This window comes from Crocodylus porosus, unplaced genomic scaffold (assembly GCF_001723895.1).
Source record: "Crocodylus porosus isolate Cpor-Errol unplaced genomic scaffold, CroPor_comp1, whole genome shotgun sequence".
Taxonomy (NCBI): domain Eukaryota; kingdom Metazoa; phylum Chordata; order Crocodylia; family Crocodylidae; genus Crocodylus; species Crocodylus porosus.
Window position 1 is genome coordinate 108,837,770 of NW_017728931.1, and position 19,432 is coordinate 108,857,201.

General features: G+C 39.1%; 1 protein-coding gene across 1 annotated transcript in view; it reads left to right on the top strand.

Moving 5' to 3' along the window:
- TUBGCP6 (tubulin gamma complex associated protein 6) overlaps nucleotides 1–19,160 on the top strand; it is a 30,171-nt gene extending 11,011 nt beyond the window's left edge. Inside the window, exons 8-25 of the mRNA XM_019543470.1 lie at nucleotides 2,087–2,178; nucleotides 2,286–2,425; nucleotides 3,906–4,055; nucleotides 4,658–4,739; nucleotides 4,859–4,947; nucleotides 5,066–5,181; nucleotides 6,084–6,222; nucleotides 6,311–6,427; nucleotides 6,650–7,946; nucleotides 8,446–8,501; nucleotides 8,746–8,938; nucleotides 9,183–9,351; nucleotides 10,523–10,664; nucleotides 13,698–13,892; nucleotides 14,238–14,370; nucleotides 14,615–14,828; nucleotides 16,171–16,370; nucleotides 18,762–19,160. Coding sequence (XP_019399015.1) covers nucleotides 2,087–2,178; nucleotides 2,286–2,425; nucleotides 3,906–4,055; nucleotides 4,658–4,739; nucleotides 4,859–4,947; nucleotides 5,066–5,181; nucleotides 6,084–6,222; nucleotides 6,311–6,427; nucleotides 6,650–7,946; nucleotides 8,446–8,501; nucleotides 8,746–8,938; nucleotides 9,183–9,351; nucleotides 10,523–10,664; nucleotides 13,698–13,892; nucleotides 14,238–14,370; nucleotides 14,615–14,828; nucleotides 16,171–16,370; nucleotides 18,762–18,853 — 3,616 coding nt within the window. The 3' untranslated portion in view covers nucleotides 18,854–19,160. The remainder of the gene's footprint in view (nucleotides 1–2,086; nucleotides 2,179–2,285; nucleotides 2,426–3,905; nucleotides 4,056–4,657; nucleotides 4,740–4,858; nucleotides 4,948–5,065; nucleotides 5,182–6,083; nucleotides 6,223–6,310; nucleotides 6,428–6,649; nucleotides 7,947–8,445; nucleotides 8,502–8,745; nucleotides 8,939–9,182; nucleotides 9,352–10,522; nucleotides 10,665–13,697; nucleotides 13,893–14,237; nucleotides 14,371–14,614; nucleotides 14,829–16,170; nucleotides 16,371–18,761) is intronic.
- The last annotated feature ends 272 nt before the right edge of the window (nucleotides 19,161–19,432 follow it).

Genomic DNA, 19,432 nt, shown 5'->3' on the forward strand with positions numbered 1-19,432 from the left:
GCATGATCAGAGGTCAGGAAAACAGACCTTACGACAACAGGCTGAAAGCCATGGGGCTCTCTAGCCTGGAAAAGCGCAGGCTCAGGGGTGATCTGATGGCCACCTATAAGTTTATTCGGGTGACCACCAGTATCTGGAGGAATGTTTGTTCACCAGAGTGCCCCAGAGGATGATGAGGTCGAACGGTTATAAACTACTGCGAGACCGTTTCAGGCTGGACATAAGGAAGAATTTCTTTACTGTCCGAGCCCCCAAGGTCTGGATCAGCCTGCCGTCGGAGGTGGTTCAGGCACCTAAATTGGACACCTTCAAGAGTAAATTGGATGCTTATCTTGCTGGGATCCTATGACCCCAGCTGACTTCCTGCCCTTTGGGCAGGGGCCTGGATTCAATGGTCTTCCGAGGTCCCTTCCAGCCCTAGTGTCTGTGAAATCTATGGAATTTTGTACTGTGTAGACAATAAGAAATATGGATAGTTCTTAATTACCTATAATGTGTTTCTGTTCTAAAGAATGACTGAAAAAAATGGCACTGTGTGGTTCCATATTTGCCATTGGTACTCAGGTATTAAATTACAATGAATTCTGGTTAACTGGTTACTAGGATAATTTGTACTCTGGTATTGTTAGTTGGTGCACTGAATCCCTGCCATAATACTCAAAACATTTATCTGTAAAAGTACAATTAACAATTTCCAAGTATACATGCATGCTACATCACTGTAGTGTTTGCTTCTGATAATTAATTGGCATACCTGTACCATTGTTAGCACCTGCCTGACTGATATAAGGCACTGGATATTCTTAAGCTTTACTTGGCTCAAGTAGACATAGACAATCGACTGTTATACTTGGTTCACGATGAGTGCTGGTAAGACTGTCAAGCAAAAATCTTTGAGTATTTTAATCAGCCTTAAAGTGACAAGTTAACCAGATTCTTAGCAATTCATTTCATAAACAAAATTGTTGTTTTTGCCAGCCCATCAAATTCACCCATGGCTCTGAGACTACAACAGTATCTTCTTCTTGTGCTTCTTTGCTAACAATACAAACTAGTGCTTATTTACCATTTCTGTTGCTAATGTTCAAGCCAGGAAAAATTCTGCTTCACTGTCACAGCTTTTAGTACTAATAGAAATGAGTAAAAAACATTTTTTGTCACTAACATAGTTAGTTATGCCTAAATCCAAACTGGGATAACTGTTAAGTAAGAATGATCTTTAATAAAGTCTCCATTAAATTAAAATACCTAATTATGGGTCCAATCCTACAGTTTTTGTTTGCAGCCACACTTCTATTTCCCCCACTATGGTGTATATTGTAAGATTAAAGCCTTAAATTTATATGAATGTGTGCAAGTGTTTTCAGAAATTTGTTATTGCTTAATTGACATTCTGATAACAAGTGCCATAGAAGTCATTTCTTGCCAGATAGTGGCTGTCTGGAGACTCTTAATCCAATCACACTTTCAGTATCTCTTCAGGAAATATATAACCCCAAGGTTGGTATTGCTTCTATAAATCATAAAAATATAAGAATGTTAACACCCAAAGTAATATTTTTAAATTAGAAGGTTAAAGCTATGGTTACGTCTGTTGTTGTTGTGGTTGCAGTTATAATACTAGTTTTCATATATTTTATACATGTTCCTCTGAAGTTTCTCAAGTTTAAAGATGAGTTTTTGTCCTTGATCACTTTCTGCCCCACCCTTATGACAGTACAAAGGGTACATATATGTCCAAGTGTGTGTAAAAATTAAGATAGAAGTACTTAAGGTACTTACTTGGAGAAGAATATTTTGTTTAGTTAAAATCTACCATGAAGAGGATACTTGTTCTGACAAAAATTAACCAAATATTGTTAAATGTTTTTAATATCAGTGTGAAATTCTAAATATGACTTTTAATTTTTATCTCCAGTATGATTTAGACTTGAATTTTTGGCAAGGCTTTGTCAGATATCCTGTGCGTGTGTGTGTGTGTGAGAGAACGACAAAAAAATACTCATATGCATATTGCTTAAAATAAAATAAGTATATGAAAAAGAAGTTTTAATTCTTTGTGTCATCATGTTGTTTTTCTTTTTAGATTTATCTATGATTGGGTGTATAGTGGTGTATTCAGGGACGTTTACGGCGAGTTCATGATCCAAGTAAATGAGGATTATCTTGGTTTCAGAGGTACAGTATGTATACACAGTACTTCTGACTTTGCTTGCTTTGTTTTTTTGCATGTAATTTAACTATCAAATATGGTTTGATATGCCTTGTTTTTGTCTTGTTTATAGATAAACATTATTGGACCCATGGATATGTTTTGATTTCCAAAGAAGTAGAAGACTGTGTCCCTATTTTTTTGAAGCATATTGCCAATGATGTATACATTTGTGGGAAAACCATAAACTTACTGAAACTGTGTTGTCCTAGGGCAAGTACCTGCTTCATTTTTTTACTGATAAAATAATACATTCTTAAAGCAGGTGTACTAGTTCTTTGGGAAACTGTCTTCGTTAATAATAAGTGATGCCATCTAGGGCTAAGGACAGACGGTCAGAAAGCCCAAGCCTGAATTGATTTAGTCTTTGCAGGTTGCTGAACTGATTTAATCTTTGCAGGTTACTGTAAAATGCAGATATTAAATTGAATCAGACATGAAGAGACATTTACCTGTGATTCAGGAAATGCAGCCACATGCCTGCAGTAGCTCAGGCCAGAACCTAGAAGGCTGTACAGCACAGCTCTCTGGCATATATCCAGCATGGGCTGTGTGTTCGCTTCCTTTTCCTCCTGCCGCTGAGGCCTCTGGGATTTGCAGTACAAAATCACAGCAGCGGGACTCTGCAGGGTTGGTCATCACTTCTTCGTCCTGCTTCCATGTGCCTCTGGGATTTGTAGTCCATAGTTGCAGTTAGCAGTAGATTTGAGCGGGGGAAGAGGTGTTCAACTGTTTAGCATCCCCTCCCTGGCTGCAGACCCCAGCCAGGGTTTGCCTGGGGTGGGGAGCAGTCCCCTCCCCCCGTGCTGACTGGGCTCCATCCCCAGCTGGGCTTGGCTCTTCCCTCCCACCCCCACCATTGTTAGCCAGCCCTCACTGTTCCAGCTAGGGAGCAGAGGGGCAGGGCCAGCCCTGCTCTCTGGAGCAGACAGCACAGTCCAGCCCAGGGCTGCAAAATATGCTGGGATACTGGGGGACTGTGATTTAACCAGGACTTAACCAGGAGTCTGGGACAGCAGTTTCATAAACTGGGTTGACTCAAATCAGTTAAGTCTGATACTACATTCAGCCAGGCAGGTTTATCTTAAACCAATTTCAGCCATTTTGAAACTGGTTTAAATGCCCTGAGCTTCTGTTCTGTTACAGGTTTAAACCAGTTTCTGATAACTTAAACTAGTTTATTTGTAGCTTCTGTCCCTAGGAGAGATGCTGATGAATGCTTTTGGCTGTTTGGTCAAGTATTCATAATTTCACAATGCCAGCAAAACACAGAGGTTGGTATCATCCTGAAAAAAATGTGATTATGTGTAGCTGCAGTGAATTGGGTGATGAGAGTAGGTCTGGGCCTGCATAGGAACAGCACTCTACACATCAAGGGAATCTAACTAGTGGAGACATAGGCATCTACATACTTCAGGTGTCTCTGCAGTTAGATGGGAATTTTGAACAGCACACTGTTGAACCTAGTCTTCTAAGTTATATCTACTTCTAGTTTAGGCATTGAAATTTTTGGTGGACTTGGTTCTTAAAGCTGTGAACAGTTCAAGAGCATAATATGATTAAACACCTTGATTAGGTCAAGTTTCTTTGCGGCAAAAGCTTGCTTTGTACATAAACAACCATCAGCCTAATTGCTTGTTTAAACTTTACAGAATTCTCAATATTTAAATGGGAAAATATTTCTTCTTTGCAGCATTACATATGCTGGTCAGATATCCCTGTTCCTCGGATTTCTGTCATATTTTCTCTAGAGGAGCTGAAAGAGATTGAGAGAGATTGTGCAATATATGTGGGTCGAATGGAAAGAATTGCCCGTTATAGTTCTATAAGCAAAGAAGAAAAGGTAAATGAATATTAAAGAATAATGATTTTTGTGTTATTAGGGTGTTTTCTTTAGAAGTGGATTCTGATTCCTTGTGTTTGTTGTCTGTTTAAAAGAACCAATGTTTCTTGTTAAAGTCTTTTAAACTTTTGTCTGCTTACTCTTTCTACTACTATCTCAGCGAGTCATTCGTGCTACATTCTAATTTTAACAGGTTTTTTATGTTTTTAAAAATAATTTTAGAGAATTTCCTCTTTATTTCTTTGTGACTTCATCTTTAATCTATAGTAAAAAATACTCAAGATACTATTATATTAGAACTTGATTGTTAATTAATATGTTCAATTTGTCAACATCCTGTTGTAATTAATATGGTTAATTGTTTTATCATGACTTCATTAATATAAACAGACCATTGTGTTCATGTATTAGGCCATGCTAAAATTTAATATAGTTAGTTACTAGACTAATGTGTCCCATAATACTGTGGGTATAAATCTTGAAAGCTAGCTACATTAGATAGTTGTGTTTTCTGTACATGAAAAGAAAGTGCATATCTGTAATTCAAGAGCATAGCTTCTTATCTGAATAGCATAATAAAATGATACATGTTTACTCTTTAGGATTTGCGTATTGAAATTGCAAAGCAAGAGTTAATTGTTCATGCTCGAGAAACCGCTAATAAAGCATTAAAAGCCATTAATGGTAAGTTATAGTAGTATTAATTTAATAGTATAAAATTAATACTTGTTTTATTTTAAACAAACAAATCTTGTTTGTTTATGTATGCTCATGTAAATAACAGTCATTTTAATTTATAATAGATCGACAGATGGCAGAAAAAATGACTTTGGATGCAAAGAAACGTGAACGGTTTCAGAAATTGAAAGAGCAGTTTGCAAAGGAACAAGAGGTATTTCTTTGGTTGAATTGTAATGAGTGTATTTCTTCAGCAAGAAATTGGAAACATATATGTGCACATTTCCCAGACTGTTAGCACCAAGTGGTTTTTGTTTTAAATGTTTTTGTAGCGCCGCCTTGCAATGAAGCAGGAGGAGATTGATGATGATTTCAGTTATGCACGGGAGCTGAGAGAGAGAGAAAGAAGACTAAAAGCTTTAGAAGAGGAATTGGAAAAAAAGGCAAGGTAATGTGTTTGCTAGTCTTCCAAAGGTTGTATATTAAATTTTACCATACACCTTAAAAAATACTGATCTTTTCTCTTGGTCTCATAATAGGCACAGGTATTGTGGTTTTTGTCATAATAAAGAAAAAAGGTGGTATATTAAAGTAGGCTCAAATTGGGAAGTGGAAGCTTCATAGCCTTTTTGTACTATTAATCCTAGTAATTAAATGTGGGTTACCATTCTTATTTCTGAGTCTAAATGCACTTAATCTGCAGTTAAATCTTTCCAGGTGTTGGGATGATTTCAGTTAGGCTGTCCATGGGGTCAGAGATCCATGCAAGTGGATCTTTTGGCACAAAGTAGTATGTAATGGTAAATCCCATAAACCAGTTTCATCTGGATTATTTTCTGAGTGGATACTAGAGACTGGCTCGTATTTTAATGTCTTGGAACATGCCTCACTGGTTGTGTGATGGTCAGCTCTTTACTGTGACATATTAGCAACCTCTCTTCCAAGCTAGGTGTTCTTTGGCTGTTATACAATTAAGAGGAATGGAGGCATCACCACAGACCTTCAAAATCTAATTAAGTTCAAGGATACCCCTTATTCAATAGTCAACATTGCTTTTACTGACAACAATTTATTCTTGTAACTTTGTTAATTTAATATGTAAGCAAATCTCCATGGAAGTTTTTAAAGTTTAGTTTGACATGGTTCGTATTTATGTACCTTATTATAATTTATTTGTATTAATTGACAGATTAAATGCACTTAAGTGTCCTATTAAAATATTTCTGTTGTCAAAATTGCCATAATTTTTTATCACATTCTCTCAGCTGGTTTCTGCTCTGTGAATGAAGCTTCTGACTTTTAAAACTTGAAGTTTCAAGTGTCTCTAATTTAGTTGTCTCTCTACTTCAGGCAAGAATTAATTGACCATTATAGTAAACTTTCTGATGATGCAGCCCGTAGGGAGCAGAGGGCTTTGTGGAAAATCCAGCGGTACAAACTGGAAACAGCCCGTCTCAAGTTCCTGCTGGAAGATCAAAAACACACTAAGGTATCTTTACATCTTCAAAGAAATATTATTTGAAGTATTTTAATATTTGGTACAATTAATCTTTGTGATTTGGCTATTTTGTTCTTAGGAGATGCTTGAAAAACTTCCAGATGGGAAATATAGGAAGAAATTAGATGTTATTCCTTATGAACAGCACCAGACACTTTCAGTTACAAACACTGTTGTTGGAGATCCAAGTTCTCAGGTTGGTTTATTTTCCTGCATAACAATTTGTGGCAGGTTCAAGGTTCACTAAAGTAAACTTGGTAAATCTGTTTAAAAAGCAGAAGATTCACTATGATAGCACTATGAATGGTTTTTACTGTCTACCCATGGAAAGAAGAAATTGAAAATAAAATGTTCTTTGTGAGAGAAGTTTTTATTATGTGAAACTAGCCACAGGATATAATAATTATTTGTATTTCAGGTGTCTTCTTTGGAACCTGTACATTCGGTTGAGGAAGTTGGCAAAGCTAATTCTGAATCTGGAATGGAAAATGTTACTTCTTCCCATAAGCCATTGCCTTTACTACAGTCAGTAAATAATCCTATTAGTCAGCATTCTAAGTCAGCTGCAGAACAAAGTACAGAGCAAACATGGAGTCCATCACAAAGTACTAAATCCCTGCCCGAATCCCATGTGAATTTTGAAGATTTCTTACCAAAACCACAGGATGAACAACCTGTTCCCATTAGCATGCAACGATCTTTGCTAGATGAAGCATTTCAAAATATTGACTCAGATCTTTCTCAAGTAAGTGAAAATCAGCCTATTTTGAAACAAGCATTACAAGGAGAAAGTGATACACATTTACATAAGCAAAATGAATATGATTTTAATACAGTTCTCAGGCCATCTGCTGTTTTACAAGGACATATCGGAGTTGGAGAAAATGTGTTTGATGTGGAAAATAGGAGGCCTCGGTGGAATATTCATGGACATACATCTGATGCCAACATTAAAATAGGGGAATATGTACCTCAGCCAGAGACTTACCAGTTGAACTTAAAGTCTTATGGTCATTCTTCAGATTCACACATAAAAATTGGGGGGTACACTTCTGAAGTTCAACCCAGCCAGCTTCGATGGAATATCCATGGCCATGTTTCTGATGCCCATATTAAAGTTGGGGAATATGCTTCAGAGGTACAACCCTCAAGGCCCAGGTGGAATATTCATGGGCACGCCTCAGAAGCCAATATTAAGATTGGCGAGTATGTATCAAACGTAGAGCCTGCAAGGCCTCGGTGGAATATCCATGGTCATGCATCTGATGCCAGTATCAAGATTGGAGAAAATGTATCTGAGATTGTACCCTCTAGGCCCAGGTGGAACATCCATGGACATGCTTCACAATCTCACATAAAAATTGGAGAGTTAGTTTCTGATGCAGAGCCTTTAAAACCTCGTTGGAGCCCTTTTGGCCATGCATCTCAATCAAGCATTCAGATAGGGGAGTGGGCCCCTTCTACCGAAAAGGATCCGTTGCCTCATCGTAAACCTATCTCTGGTCTGTCATCTGACTCTACGGTTCAGACATTTCTGTATAATAGATCAGGTTCTCCCGTTGATGGAAGTACAAGAGATGATAAAACATCAGGTGGCAAGGGAGAGGATTTGCTAAAGTTACAGTCCTCTGACAAGGGTCCGGTCCTTTCAGATTCTAATGCTGAAAATGATGGAAAGCAAGAAAACCTCATAGGAGAGAAAGAAAAGCAAGAAGGTTAGAGCATAATAATCAAAGTGTATTCAGTCAGCAGTTTTGTTGATTCCTGTGAAAATAAGTATGTTCTGTCTGGGTATTTTATGATTTAATGGAATGCATGGTTTATAATAGGTGTTAGAATTTAGAGGCCAGAATTGTGACCTGTCTGGTTCTCTGTATATAAAAGGGCACAACTATTTTTTTTCTGATTTAAACATTTGTAGATCACTTAAATCTATGGGTTTTTGAATATATAATTTTCATTGTGAAATCAAAGGAACATGACACATTTAAATATAGCAGTGCCATTTGCACAATATTGTGTGAAATTAAAATTTCACTTTGGAATTGTGATTTTTTTGTATAGATTTTGTGGACTTCAGGAACTATTGTGTACTTTAAAAGCAGATATTAAATACAAACCAGATGCTAATTAACTACATAAAGTAGTTAGCTCTATTTTATGTATTCATGAACTTGATTTTTTTGATACTATTTCTTTTTTTTGTAATTACAGTAATTGCAAATGATGTCATCAGGGATCTCCCTAGAGAGACTCCCCAGAGTTCACAGGTAAGAAGTTACCTGTGGAAGGGATCTCCCATCTCTACGGTGTCAAAGTGGTCAACACTTGGTGATTGAAGTATCTTGTTTCTCTCCAAGTCTGTTAATTGCTAATTATAAGCAGAGTGTGCTGGGCCATTTTTACTTCTTCTTAGTATTCATGGCATTTGAAAGACTCCTACATGAACAAGATTTGTACAAATATGGAAATCCATTCTGACAAAAGTAGTTAGTTATTGTCTTTTTCCTTTAGACAGAAGAACCTGAAAAGTCAACTGTACCAAATGTTATATCTCAAGAAACTTTAATTTGTGAGCCTAGTACTTCTGAGGCTAAAGAGAAAGGAGGTGATGAGGATGATACCTGGAAGAAAGAACAAGCATATCTAAAAGCCTTATCAGACCAGTACTGTCTTGAAAAATACCAAGACAGCTATGATTTGATGTGTGAGTAGAGTTCATGAAATGGTACATGAATGGAAAAAGCTAATGAACTTGAATGAGAAATCAGAGTATTTAAGATACAGAAAAATACCCTGTTTTAAGTCAGAAAAACCATTTCTGTGTATAACAATCTGAAATCTAGATGTTATAATTTTCTAACCCAGAATGATTTTAGATGTTTAATTGAAAAGTCTTGTCAGATATTCAAGTCTAATTGCTTACCACAATTTAATATTTTTCAATTTAGCAGAGCTTCCAGTTTCCCATCTCTTACATCATGTCATACCAAGATCATACACTTTCCCAGTGGATCCTCTGATGCAGTCAGCAACAGATGAAACAGCTGTGCAACTTAGTGAGCTCTTATCTCTGCCAGTGCTGATGAAACGTTCTATTACTGCTCCCTTAGTATCTCAGTAAGTATTAGTTAGTAATAGTAAGAACTCGTTTTGTAAATTTGCTTAATTTTGTTTAGTGGTCATTCTCCATTAGAACTGAGCTCCACACATATTTCTGAACATCTTTCCATTCTTCCAGAAGTGCAGCTAATTCAGGGGTCTTCAGTCTGAAACGAGTGTTGGCCTGAAACTGAATCAGGTCTCAAGAGTTAAGGAATAGGAGTTTCTCGGCCTCCTGGTTTTCCAGACCAATATGCTATAAATAGCATTTTGATGTCTGATTTTGAATCTGTTATTTATCATGTTTGTTGTTTTAGCCTCTTACAAGCTGTTTTGGAGCAGAGGGTGCAGCTACACGGGCACTTTATTACAGAGTTGACTAATTAACTGCAGTAAAGGATCACCATCTAAACATGTGGCTGTATTAGGGTACAGTAAATTACTAAACTCTGCCATAGGATAGTACTGGCCAGGACAAGTCATTAAGTGTATGAAAACTCAGGTGTAGCTGGTGACCGGGGTTGGCTGAAGCATGAGGGTGCTACAGTGTAGGGGCGGACTGCTGGCTAGCCCCACACTGTAGCACCCTCATGCCCCAACCAGGCCCTCTGCCACTTAGTGCTGCCACCCTGACCACAGGGCCAGCCCAGGGCTGCTCCTCCCCAGCTCAGTGTTTTGTAGTCTCAGGCGTATGTATAAACTCTGTTCCCAGGGGATATAAACTCCAGTGCAAACTGCACAGGAGTTTATTGCTCCCCACTAATTGCATGTGTAGATGCACCCAGATGGAAGTTATTTACCTTGTTGCTACAGCAAAGGGAAACTGTATATGCCAACACAATGAAACAACCCATGTCCCAGTGATATATTGAATGTACAAGAAATTGGCTACTTCAGATTATTTTATAGGCAACCACCTGCTTCATCGGATGCTATTAATGTAGTTGTAAATTATTATCTGCAAAGTAGGTTGTTGCCTACAAAAGCTCATGTGTCTCTGAGCCAATTAGTTTCTAAGGTGCCCCCTACCTTACCTTCTGCCTGAATTCCAGCTAACAGGGATAACCACATCTGTGTTTATGTTTGTTTTTAGGTATAGCTGGCCCTACCTTGTGTAGGGTTGTGCATGTGCACACACACACAAAGTATGAACTCTCTTCCATTCCTATTCCTGTCTCTTTATTTTTAGTGTTTCCCTAGTGAACAAAGCAGTAGTTGATTACTATTTTGTGGAACTGAATGTAGAGAAGCATTTTGAAGCACTAAGACACTTTTTGTTAATGGAAGATGGGGAATTTGCACAGTCACTCAGTGACCTACTATTTGAGAAGGTATTTGCATCACTTGTTTTGTAATTCTTGTATATTGTATATTCTTTGCAACAGGCATGAAGCTTGTTAAGTTCTAATGCTCCATAAAGTGGTGTTAAGGCATAACTAGCTTCTTCACTTAGAATATGAGCTAAAAACATGGTGATAAACTGGAGTGAATTAGACTCCTGTCTGAGCTATTTTCCTGTTATGCATTCTGTCTCCTGTTGTGTCAACACAGCAAATCCAGTAACAAAGAGGCCTTGCTGAGACTTAAGTAACTGTGGGCCAAAATATACCTGCACCTAGAAATACACATAGAAGTGGCCCTATGTGGCTCAAGAAATTCTTTGAGTGTATCGTGTTGCTCATTTCACTGAGTAAAGTGTAGAAATATTTGAAAAAGGAGGCAGAGGATATCACGCCTAATTTGGAGCTGAGAAAAGAACTCCACAATAGCCTATACAGGGTTTGGCCCATCATGCTGCTGCTCTGGCCGCTACTGTGTACTGGAGCCCACTGCCACTGGTTGAGCCTTATCCCTCCCCTCCCATCACCCTTCAGGGGCCAGTGCGGTAAGGAGTTGGTCTGAACCCTCCCACCTCAAAAATCCTGTACAGCGCTACAAAGAGCACATTTGGGGAAGCTGGAAACTGCAGCGGGCAAGTCAGAACCAGCTTTCAGAAGCTGTAAGTATTTGGGTGCGATCCAAGAGAACACTTGAGTTTGTATTTAACTTTCAGCCTGTGACAAGTCTGACAGAAATCACTGGGACTATTTTCTGCCCTGTTGAATCTGGACCTTTTGCTCAGCCATTTTAACAGATGCAAGGAGGTCAGGATAATATAAAAACATCCTGTAATCCTGAATGTTTCATTTACATGATTTTTTATTAATGCAACCCTAAGGACAGCTGTATTAATCCTGCCCCCTCCTCTAGCTTTCAAAGGCTACTGCCTTGTAGTCACCTGCCACTTTTTAGATGCATGTATATTTAGAGACTGGCTGTTAGAGACTCAGCATGAGCTTTGAGGTGCTGCCCTTCTGATTGGCCTCTGCCACTTGTTTTCTCTCTCTCTTCTCTGGGCCCAAGCCTCTAGTTAAATCACCCTGCGTCTCAGGGGCACTAATCATGGCCCTAGGCTTCCAGCCTCCCCTGTAGAAATGTCCATGCCTCATGCATCTTACTCTGGCTCTGTTCACTGCACCTTCTGGCCCTGTCCTCACATCAGGTTACTCAGCGCACTGGACCCTTGGCCCTTGCAGGACTCAAAGCACAGCGTGCCTCCAGGGCACCTCCTGTAGCCACCAGTCTCCTCTATGGCCACTTTTAGACCTTCAGTCAGAAGCACAAGCAAACTGCTTGACGCTAAAATACCTAAATCCCATTCTGGGTCACTATCCCACAGCAGCTCCCCAGTCCGCCTTTACCTGTCTCCTTCTAGCTCTGGGGTACCTTGTGTGTCTGTGGGTGTATGTCCAACAGTCTCAGACTCCAGGACCTCCTTTCTATAGGGATGTAAACTGAGTTTATATCCCCTGGGTTCCACCCTTTCAAATCATGTGTACCTCAGACTAGCTACAAGTGTGTCCCCTTGACTCAGTGGGCAGTGTGCTCTCATCTAGTGCAGACTGTTCAGCTGAGCTGCAAGCTCTGCCCTTTTACTAGCCTATAGGTCTACTATTTCACCTGTTGTGGTGCATCTAGTTCCCAGGAAGTCACTTGCAGCAATTAGCCCTTGTCTTGGCTTTCTGTTGGCTGTTATCTTAGCTGTCTACAGCAAATTGCTGTCCTAGCTTGCTGTTCTCTCCTTCTTAAATTAACAGGGTTCCTTGACCTCTGTTATATGCCTACAAGTGTGAATTGGCTCTGTATGTCTCTGTATAGCTCCCATAACAGTAGCTGAGCCCATAGGTTTATGTTTTGAAAAATAAATGAGCTGGGTCTCATTTACATTTTCATAACATTTAATCTTTCATTAGTAAACCAATGTAAAATACATTAATGTTCCTATAAAATAAAAATAAAATATGAAAAGTTTATTTCATAATATGCTTATCTATTTAGATCATTCATGAGACCTAATGTGAAACTAGTCAGGTTTCTTTGTTTTCAATCATGATACTGTGGCAAAAACTAATTCCTAGTTTCAAATAAATCAGATACTCATGAATGTAAGTCTCTTTGAAAATGTGTGGAACTTAGGTTCCCAAGGGGCAGATGTAGTTTGGTCCCACTGGTACCTAAACAACTTAAGCAGTGTTTAGGCTCCTACATTTGAAAGGATGGTCTGTATTTGCTGTGTTCAAGAAGCCACACAACTCATTAGGCACCTGAGTCCAGGTGGTGCCCTTATTTTGGATTGAGAAGTTCCCTAAGTGCACTTAGGTTTTTGTGCATGCTCAGAAGTTTGTTTTGATCATCACCTGTGTGTCTAATTCCTGCCTAACCTCTGAAACAATTCAGTTCAGTAATAGAGAGATGCTTAGTCCACAGAAAACTTCCTTAGGCTTCCTGGATCACTTTTTGAAGATGCCTGCCTACATGCCTAAATCCTGTCAAATTGAATTGCTCTGTACATTGCCTAAGTCTCCCTGTTGGCTGCATGGGGATCCTAGGCCCCTAAATCCAGTCAAATCAGATTTATTTACACGGGCCAAAGCTGTATGTGTTCTAATGCCTAAATCCTGGCCAAACTGGTCTCAGACTTAAGAGCTTAAGTCCCTTCTGAAAATGAGATTTGGGCTACTTAAGTCATTTAGGGCATTTTTTACATGTGGTCTGACACAGTCTGATTAGAACATGTTGGAACAGAGTTGATTAATCTGCTGGAATCTAATCAGAATGCTCCAGTGTGCTGCAGTGTCTCGTATTCAGCATCCCACGTTTCAAAATAGCAGCGGGAGCGCTTTAAGATCATTAATTAAAATCCCCCACCCCAGAGCACATGTATAGTCACCCTTACCTGCTACTAAATTTATTTTAACACAACAGTATGACTCTCTCAGTGTTTCTCTAAGAATAATAATATGGGTTGTTTTTTTTTTTCCTAGCTTGGATCAGGGCAAACTCCTGGTGAACTGTTGAATCCTCTGGTTCTCAATTCTATCTTAAATAAAGCATTGCAGTATAGTCTTCATGGAGATACCCAGCTGGCTTCTAATCTTTCTTTTGCACTCAAGTACCTTCCAGAAATGTTCAAGCCCAATGCTCCTGATGCTTTGAGCTGCTTAGAGCTAAGGTACAAGGTAAGAAAGCACATAGAAAAGAGTACTTGAAAGTTACATTTTGCCCCACACCATGATTTTTTTTTTTTTTACTTTGAGCATTCATGTTTATCATTTGTTCTTTGGTGTATAATTAGTGTGTATAGTATGCCTCAGGGGAACGGAGTTAAGAAATTAAGGTGGTCTAAATGAACTTTAAAGGGTTTGCTCAACTTGGGCACCCAGTGGTACCATTTTGCACATTCATTCAGTTGTGTCCAGAGCAGTTATCTTTCTAATACCTGTGACTGCAAGGGATACAAAATATTCTGAGATGACTAACTGTAATGTGGGCGATGTTAATGGCAGCCTTTCTTTCTTTTTTAGGTTGACTGGCCTCTGAACATTGTCATTACAGAGAGCTGCATGAATAAGTACAACAAGATCTTCTCCTTTTTGCTACAGTTGAAGCATATGGTTTGGACTCTCAAGGATGTTTGGTTCCACTTGAAACGCACTGGTAAGATAAATTAGTAAATTAGACAGGGTACCATTTAAAATGCTGGTAGCTCTGTGTTTCAGGTACCTGATTGTAAACATGCTACTTAAAAGTGTCACATTAAAACTTTAAAGCCAACATTAATTCAAGAAAGCTTATTTGGTATTTTAGGCTGGTTTCTGCAGGTTATGATCTCAAACTGATTTTTATGCAAAAGATGGTCTCTGCAGGTGCTGAAAACAACATCTTGTTTTTTTCTTTTCAGCCTTAGTGAGTCGAACATCGAATTCCGTTCAGTTTCGGCAGCTTCAGCTGTATAAACATGAAATGCAGCACTTTGTAAAAGTTATCCAGGGTTATATAGCTAACCAGATTTTGCATGTTACATGGTGTGAGTTTGGAAACAAACTGTGTTCCGTAGGAAATCTGGAAGAGATTCATAGAACGCATGCAGAATACCTCAACAAAGCAATCTTCCGGTAAGCAAAGCTGGGAAATGCTTCAAGTGAAACAAATAGTCAGTGGAACTATGCTAGTTTACCCAGCTGAGGATTGGTCCACTGCCTTCTGTTTAAAGGGTATAACACACTCCAAACATACAAAAATAATTTCTGGATGAACTTTGCAACTTCTAGGGTTTGTATTGTAGGACAGTAGGGTGGAAGCAGGACACATGAATTCGTATAGTTCTGCCATCTGCTCTGCCAGAATAATCCCTGACTATACCATCCCAGCCAGGTATCTGTCCCAACCTGCTCTGGAAATCCCTAGCAATGGAGATTCCATAGCTTCTCTAGGTAACCTGTTTTGTGCTGGACCACCCTCAGAGAAAGTTCTTCCTAATCTCCAACCTAATCAAAAGTCAGAGTTTCACCTAAGCCTAATGTAACAACACTACATGTCAACATGACAATTTCTAAAACCAATAGCAGGCAAAGGAGTGATATACGTTGCATTGCTTCTGTCCACTGTTCATTTCCTGCCTGAATGACGTGCTACACACTTACAGCTAAGCCTTCAATACAGGTCTAGAGTGTGGCTCTAAAGTATGTGTCTGGAGCCAAGGCAACTGCTGTGTCCTGCCACTCTGCCCTGGATTCACCCAACATATAAAAATAGTGATTATAAATCTTGTAAAACCTGAATACGGCAAAAGCACTCAGAATATTACTGCTTTTTCAAAAAGGAAAGGAAGTTCATGGTTTATACTAAACACCAGCTTCTTAAGTGAATTTGCTGTGCTGTGTCTACATGCACAAATATTATGGACATATAATCCAAGATGAAAGATTGTGCAAGCCCAGGTCATGCTTTCTGTATTGTATGCACTTTTAATGCGTGTACAGTGATCGTTTTGGAGTTTAGGACTGTGTTGTAGTGTAGCAGTTATAATATGAAGCTACAGACTGTCACCATCTACATTCATGAAACTGCAAGAGAAAAGACTGGCTTTAGGAATCGTTTGCTGTTAGCACTTCAAGCTTCATGCACAGTAACTGTTTCTAGGCTTAACTATAGACATCCATAGGGATTGTAGTAGAGAAGAAAAAGGAAAAAAGAAATAGGGATGAGAGGAAAGTACCTCTGAGTGGTTTGTGAAATGAAAAGGGTGCTACAGGGAGAAAAGGTGGTCAAAAGATAAGGGAAAAGAAAATGTACAGAACAGGAAAGGTCAGAACGAGAGAAGACTAAGAACGGCATTTCTGTATGGCATCTCATGTCTTACAGACAAGAACAGCAGTATCCATTTGTCTGCCCCAGTATGGTACTTCTTACATTCTCTTGAACCAAACAGTTTTCTAAATGTCTTTGTTTTGCTAGGGGTCTACTGACTGAAAAGGCAGCCCCAGTGATGAACATCATTCACAGTATCTTCAGTCTTATTTTGAAATTTCGCAGCCAATTAATCTCTCAGTCATGGAGCTTTGATACTGGGAAGCAAATGGCCATTCATCCCAACTTTGGCTTGATGCAGCAATCTTATAATACCTTCAAATATTATTCGCACTTTTTATTCAAAGGTAAGAGATCACCTCTGTTATTTTGTATCAGTCAGGTAACACCTGAAAACTGTAAGTGCTTGCAGTTTCTTCTTACAGTACAGTAGCAAAGTGAGCAAAGCAAGAGGATGTTTGTACTGAGCTCATTAGTTCATTATTTCTGGGGACAGTAATACCTCCGGGTGCCCATACGTGAGCGTGGAGGCTGCTCTGACGCGCTGGATTTCCAGTTGTAGTGGTAGTTACCACACTTCAGCAGGCTCCTGCATCTCGTGTATCATTATCCCAGGCTTAAAAATGGCAGTGAGGGCGCTTGAACTAAAGCTCATTGAGTGGCTGTTGGAGTCCCTCTAATTTAAGCACCACCCCTCCCACCCTAGGAATATGTGTAAAAGTGCCCTTCATGTCTACTAATTAAGTTCTTAGTAGCAAAAATCTGATTTTTTTTTTTTTAGCAGTTATCGTAGAAGTATAATTTTTGCTTGTATACGTGGGCAAACATCTCTGCTGCCCACCTTAATACATGGTTAGATTTCCTAGTTATCTGGGAGATGGTCTTTGGAAACTTGCATTGTCAGCAGTGACAGATGATCATATCTATAATGGCAGAAAATCTCTGAACTCTGCTTTACATCTGTGTACAAGTTAAATGGTGCAGCTTACTGCAAGACTGGATATTTTCTGCTAACTGGAGCTTAAAATTAATCCTTCAGGCAAGTATTTTGCCTCTGCAGCTTTTTTGTAGAGTGTTTCATGTTCTGTATCAAGTAGAATTTCTCCTGACTATCACGTCTGCTGGCAGGTTAAGAAACTTGTAGAGTTGTCTTCTATATTTCCCAAATACCAGCCTTTCAGACCCTTCCCATATTTCTGCCAAAAAATAAAATTTTTATGTGAATAAAGGCATATTGTTACTCTTTTTTGTTAGAGGCCCCAGTACCCAAAGGAAGTGAGACTGCTTTCCTTTGGTATTCTCTATTAAGTTCTATTTCAAGTCAGGATGTATCCTTCAGGAAATAAGATGCCCTTTTTATTCTTTAAGGGGGTCAAAAAACGGTGTCAAAGGACAAAACACATCAAAAACAAATATTTCAGGATGAGTTAGAGTGGCTGCTTCCAGAGCCGATACGAAGCCAAAACGCTTTTGGGAAACATCTAATCTCATGCTACGAGATCTATGGTTGCTTCCTGGACAGAGATTAATAGATCCTCCCGTAAGGAAATTTGCAGAATAACCTGGTCCTTTACACACCCTTATATTAAGCACTACAAAACAGATGTGTGCTTGTTCATCTACACATGCCCCTATGATCACTGTGTACTGCAAAATGCGCTCTGTCACAAAGGGCCTGATTCAGGTCCCGTTGAAGAGCAATGAAAAGTCATCTGTTGATTTTAGTAGCTTTGGATCAGGTCCCGATCCTGTGTATTCTACACCTCCCTTTTCCTTGCATGCTACTACTGCTTGCTGATTCCCTCCACATTGGTGCATGGAAGGTTTATGAAACTAAAATAACCTTTTTCTTGATATTGAAGTCCACCAATTTGTAACAATTCCTCCTTTGTTGTTAAAGATACTAAATATTACTCAGTTCATAGTTGGGTTGTGCATTCATCCTATGAGTGTCCAGTTGAGCCCCGTTTAGAAGCAGACTTGGCACAGGAAAATTGCAACAGAGCTGCCCTTTAGAGTAGTGGTTCTCAGCTGTGGTACTGCAATGCAGGGAGGTAAAACTGCCCGGTGTATAGGGCTGCAACATGCATACACATTCTCCTGCCTTACTAGGTTTCTCTGTTAACTGAAAAGCAAGCAGGAGCCAGCTTGTGCTGCAGTCCTTCCCAGTCTGTCCACACACTTCTCCCAGAAACAGAAGTGGGGGGAAAGTTCCATTTGCCCCATTCAACTCTGTGTTCAGGGGATGTTGGGCAGGATTATATCTGGAGACAGCAGTACTCCATTGAGAACCACTAAGGTGACTTGAGGCAGCACCAACAGTAGTTTTCACCCCAGATTGAGTTGTGACTCTGAAAAGATTGAGCATTATTATTTATAGTCAGGGCAGCTGAGTAGTGCCTACTGCTCAATTAATGTAATGCTACAAACACCACAAACTGTCCTTTTGAAGAAGGCTTGGAGAAAGGTGATCCCTAATTAGAAGTGTAAAATACCATTTTTAAGCTTACTTTCTTTCCTTGCCCCAAGTCCTGTTTTGAAGTCTGGCTGTTGAGAGCCCTTTCATAATACCAGAAAAAGAGAGGGAGAGGGCCCTTCTTTGTGCAGAAGTGAAGCTTTGTTTCCATGTACTCCAGACTCCTGCAGTAGGTTTTTAACAGTATCTGAACATTGTGAGAAGGAATTGACTGACTGTGGAATATAGATTAACACTTGTTTGTGTTTTGCTTTTCCACCAGTGGTAACTAAACTTGTAAATAGGGGATACCAACCACATCTAGAGGACTTCCTGCTACGAATCAACTTTAATAATTACTATAAGGATAACTGAGCGCAAGCATGCTGTAAGGACTACTGATAGCATGGTAAAGGAGATACAGATATACCTATGTGCTTATTATTCATTTGTATGCTGATGTCATGCCAGATGCATTTTTTTTCTTTAAGAAACAGGCCATTATGTAAAACAACATGAAGAGTATAGCCACAATAAACAGAATCCAGTCAGACTTACAGCGCACATGCCTGGACAAGGGCATACAAATGTAAATCTGTGAATGTGTAATTTATCTTTTCTGTGTAATGGATGTATGTCCAGTGTAAATACTTGTTTGAAATAAACAAATCCTTTTTTCCAACTTCATGAAAATCTGTGTGTCAATGCAAAGCGTTCAGATTTGGTTTACAAGCTATGTTAGATTCAGATCCAAGTCCGTTTAACTTGGAGTTGTTTCAGCTGATGCTGCATTTCAATCTAAATTTTATTTACAAAGCAAAATGGAGAAGATCTGTTCAGCTGCTAAGACAGAGAGACTGGCTTTTGAAGTAAAGAGTCATTGGGTCATTTGTCATAAAGCAGTTTTAATAACAAATTACACTTTGTTTTAAGTAGTGTATAAAATAGTATAAA